The 5,000-nt window shown below is 33.8% G+C and overlaps 1 protein-coding gene across 1 annotated transcript in view; it reads right to left on the bottom strand.

Moving 5' to 3' along the window:
- LOC118764670 (SCO-spondin-like) overlaps window positions 1–5,000 on the bottom strand; it is a 109,862-nt gene that overhangs the window by 63,933 nt on the left and 40,929 nt on the right. Inside the window, exons 13-15 of the mRNA XM_036505672.1 lie at window positions 4,859–5,000; window positions 2,621–2,938; window positions 715–879 (exon numbers count right to left, since the gene is read on the bottom strand). Of these exons, the coding sequence (XP_036361565.1) occupies window positions 715–879; window positions 2,621–2,938; window positions 4,859–5,000 (625 nt within the window). The remainder of the gene's footprint in view (window positions 1–714; window positions 880–2,620; window positions 2,939–4,858) is intronic.

Below are 5,000 nucleotides of genomic sequence, written 5' to 3'. Positions count from 1 at the left end.
ATACATATATATATATATATAATATATATATATATATATATATATATATATATATATATATATATATATATATATATATATATGTATGTATATATATGTATGTATATATCTGTAAATTAATATGTTACCATTATTCAATAGCCAAGATAAAACTCTGAGTTTCGGATGCCGAAGTGGAAATCCACAACACCATCTCTTTGACGTATGGTGTTGTGAATTTCCACTTCGACATCCGAAACTCAGAGTTTTATCTTGGCTATTGAATAATGGTAACATATTAATTTACAGATAAATTTCCTCTATTTACATAATATTGAGGCATCTTTCTTTCTTTTGTTATCCTTACCGTTTTTACCAATATATATATATATATATATATATGTATATATATATATATATATATATATATATATATATATATATATAATATATATATATAATATATATATATATATATACGTTTAAATATTTGTTGTGCAAGATTTATATATATATATATATATATTATATATATATAAAAGAACATTTTGTTGTGTCATGGCGTTTGTATGACATCTGCCTCAACGGGTTCCAATATTTGCCACAACGAATTCCATTTGCCACACGCAAGCACAAGAAAGCGAGCGTTAAAACGATGATGGAGAGAACACTGAGAAGAAGGAGGAGGAGAATAAGAATAAGAATAATAATAAGGAGGAGGCGAAGGATACTTACATAGCTGTACAAACTACAAGGGTCACTAATCTTCGGCGTATAAACGAGAGAGCAAGTTGAGTCTTGATACTCGAGTACGAAGTTCTCCTCTGAGTCTACGATATTATTTCTTAAGGTGAAATCATCGTCTGTTATGTAGTTGAATGTACCACACATTCCTCGAATCTGGACAAAGAATAACCAAAAAAGAACATAATAATAATAATAATGATAATAATAATGATAATAATAATAATAATAATAATAATAATAATAATAATAATAATAATAATAATAATAATACAGTAATCACTATCCACATCGCGGTTCACCTATCGCGACTTAGTACATCGCGGATTTTTCTTGCTAATATATGTAAATTTATATCGCGGACTACTCGGTGAATCCCGGTTTCTACGGTCGATAGGTATTTATATTTCTTTTAGATTTTAATTATTTCTGTGATAAAATAAGCATTTTCACGCCTAAAAATTAATAAATGAATAAATAAAAATATAGTGCAATACGGGACAGTATAAGAAATTAATCAAAATATATTAAAATAAAATTCGCAGTGTACTATTGGTGAGTAAACAAAGAATCGCACATACTATATCGAAAACGAAGGTCGAGAGGCGATTGTGTGGTGTCGTTTTGCACTTATGATAAAATAAATATATACAAATATACAAATAATAAAAATAATGAAGGAAAATATACAGTACAATAGTGTTTCTACTTCGCGGATTTTCACCTCTCGCGGGTTTTTTTTTAACATAACACCCATGATAGTCGAGGGATTAATAATAATAATAATAATAATAATAATAATAATAATAATAGTAATAATAATAATGATAATCTTTTCTACTATAGTCATAGGCCTGAAATTTTGGAGGAGGGGCATAGTCAATTACATTGACCGTGGTATTTTACTGGTTCTTAATTTATCGACCCTGAAAGGATGAAAGGTAAAGTCGACCTTGGCAGAATTTGAACACACAACACAGAGACGGGCGAAATACCTCTAAATATTTCACCCAGTTTGCTAACCATCATGCCAGTTCGCGCCTTAGTGAATAATAATCGTTTCTACTATAGGAAGAAGGCCTGAAATTTTGTAGTGGGGGGGGGGGGGGGGCAGTCGATTAGATTGACTGGTACTTAATTTAATAACCCCGAAAGTCGAACCCGGCAGAATTTGAACTCAGAACGTAAGGACTGTTGAAATGCCGCTAAGCAGTACGCCCGGTGTATGTATGTATGTATGTATGTATGTACACACATATACACAATATACATACGGCAGATTCTGATATCTACTATACAGTAATCTCTTGACTATCGCAGGTGTTACGTTCCAAAACCTCACGCGATAGGTGAAAATCCGCGAAGTAGAAATACTACTGTATAGTATATTTTTTAATGTTATTTTTATAATTTGTATATATTCATTTTATTATAAATGCAAAACAACACCACAGAAGAATCGATATAAACTTAAATAATAAACCGCGATAGGTGAACCGCGATATGGCGAGGAATTACTATAGTCAGTTGAAAAACTTAAATTAATTAAGTTGTTCATGCAATTAGAGAAAAAAATCTAGAGGTACTTAAGTTATACAAGAAAGTAACGAAAGTAACTCTATTAATATGAGCCAACCTCAACTTTTAGAAAATATAGGCAATGTAGACAGGAATGTAAGAGGGGAAAACACCAGGCATATTTCAACCTTATTAGACCTCTTTAACGAAACATATTCAACCCAATTGGGAATACGTAGAAGTCATCAAGATAAGTGTGTGTGTGTATGTGTGTGTGTGTGCGCGCGTGTGTGTGTGTGTGTGTGTGTGTGTGTGTGTGTGTGTTTATGAATGAGTTTGCGTAAGTAGAATATTTCGCTTGACACAAAAATATACCTACCTTTGAGGCAAAGACTGGATCAATAGTGATGGAAATTTGAGTTTTCGGTTTATAGAGTATATCTAAATATTTCATATGGATGAAAAAGAATTCAGATGACACTTGCTTGATGTAAATGTCAGCACCAATAAAAGGAAATGATTTGACGACTTCAGTATTGACAACAGCAGTGATATCAAAAATCTCAACGGACAATTTTGCTGACTGAATAGTGAATCCTTTCAGACAATTTTTACCAGCGACCATTCTTCCGCCGCAACTTTCGTATACAGCTTCTATCTTTATCCGTGTTCGCTCATCTACTATATTCGGTTGAGGCTGTAAATAAATAATTAAATAAAAAATAAAAAAAGACATAATTTTTTTTCTTTTAATAGTTAACTTTTTTTAAAACTACGGTAATCAAATATATCCACACAAATCTTCCTTAATATTGACTGCGGAAAGCTGTTTTATATACCAATAAATCTTTTGTTGAGGGTTGTCATGTTTGAAACTTCTTTTGCTGCTGACATATGTCAAGTTTATTGAGGCAACAGAAAATATCAATTATATTACTAGGTGGGTGGTTTACATCATTACTGGAATAAGCGTGAAATTTAATTTCGCAGTGAAAGGTTTAAATGCATAACAAGGAGATGCCACCCATGTGAAAAACAATAGTTGTGTTAACAGATTCAGTTTACGGAGTATTACAAAGTTAATGTAATAAAAAAACATCAGTCAATGGTAATATCATTCTGTTTCAGTAAAAACGCGATAACTATTGGCATGTTTCAGTCGTATTACGATCTTTTTAGCGAAACATGGAATTCACCACTCTAATTGAAATAGTGATCGGAGAATCGTTTGTTGAATTTGGAACTGACATAGCAACTGCCAAAAAATAAGTAAGTAAAAGAAGAGGAAAAATAAGAAAAATTAGTAAAAAGACAGAGAACATGTCTATAGCTATGTTTGTTCATTCGCGATCAGTGGACACAAATTGATTCACCCATACGGCACATCCACGCAGGTTGCCATATATTCAAAACTAATCTCATCTATAGCACACTCCTCGTGAGCTTCAACTTACTGATGCGGTGGTGTTTCGTTTTCGTAAATGTGTAATACACCTTCTATCGCAATGTAAGGTCCAGTGTCTGTGACTAAGAATTTTCAGGAATCAGCAACCATAGAAGACCATGACTGACTACACAGCATCAGAATTAAGGAGGAGTTCATGGAGGGTGCGGAAAACCAGGAATGTTACCGAATATGCTACACCTTCACTGCCAGAAACTACGAAAGTAGCAACTATTCATTGTCGCTGATCTACAGAATAACTCAGCCAACACAATAAGACAAAACTATTGAAAAGGTTGCAAGACGCAAGGAAAATTTTAGGAAAATAAAAATAAGAAAAAAGTGGAAATTTTACCAGTGAGTGTGTTACATTATAAAGCACAAAAAGAAAATGACTCTCCCCAGACACAACAACGAGACAATTGTACCCTTAGTTAAGAATCTGCCAATACGCATTCCTGCTCGGTAGACTTTCGAAAGGTACTTTCTAAGTAAGAAAGAGCCACACATACACACATCAGATGCACGATCCATTTCTCACACAATATACACAATAGCATGATTAAGTCAGGACAACTGAGCGTGTATGAGAATTCAGGAGATTGCGAAAGTGGCTGAAGGTATCTCCTGATCTCACAGTACCATCTAGTTTAGTATATGTACTAGATGCCATAAGACATTATTCCAGATGAAGAAAACACAAATTTAAGAACTGAGATGGATGGTGCAACTATACGGAAAGACAACTTAAGACGCAGTAGCACAAAAAGTTACACGGCTGATTTGCAGGAAAATAATCATGAATGTACTTCAAAGCTGATCTCCCAGGCATACTGACATTTCACTGGTACTACAGTGGCCTCGTGGAGATGGCTCACCTTATTTCACCTCCTCTCATGATCATTCGATTCATTAATTTCTCTTCAAGTTATCGTATTTTGTCCACTTGCAGGCCTCGCATTAATCACTCCACCCAGCTGTCCCTGTTCAGACTTATGGAATTCCTCCCCTCTCCCTGTTTTTGCTATAACTGTCAGTTAGCAGATGTTCGAGAAGAACATAAACCGTATTGATCAAACTGATCTTGCAGGATCTTCAAAGACCATGGACGAAACGACTTCCTCTTGACGAAACCAATGTTACTCTCAAACCTCTCAAAAGGTATATACTCACCTCAATCAAAGTATATTTACAAGCAGCTGGCTCGATTCTAAATTCAGTTCCATCAAATGTTTTGTACAAAGCTCTGTCCGAAAGGGTACATTTTGAAGGACATTTCTGTTCAGTGCATTCCCACCTGCCATACTTACAGACA

The sequence above is a fragment of the Octopus sinensis genome, linkage group LG9 (assembly GCF_006345805.1).
Source record: "Octopus sinensis linkage group LG9, ASM634580v1, whole genome shotgun sequence".
Taxonomy (NCBI): Eukaryota; Metazoa; Mollusca; class Cephalopoda; order Octopoda; family Octopodidae; genus Octopus; species Octopus sinensis.
This window is presented reverse-complemented; position numbering and strand designations above follow the sequence as displayed.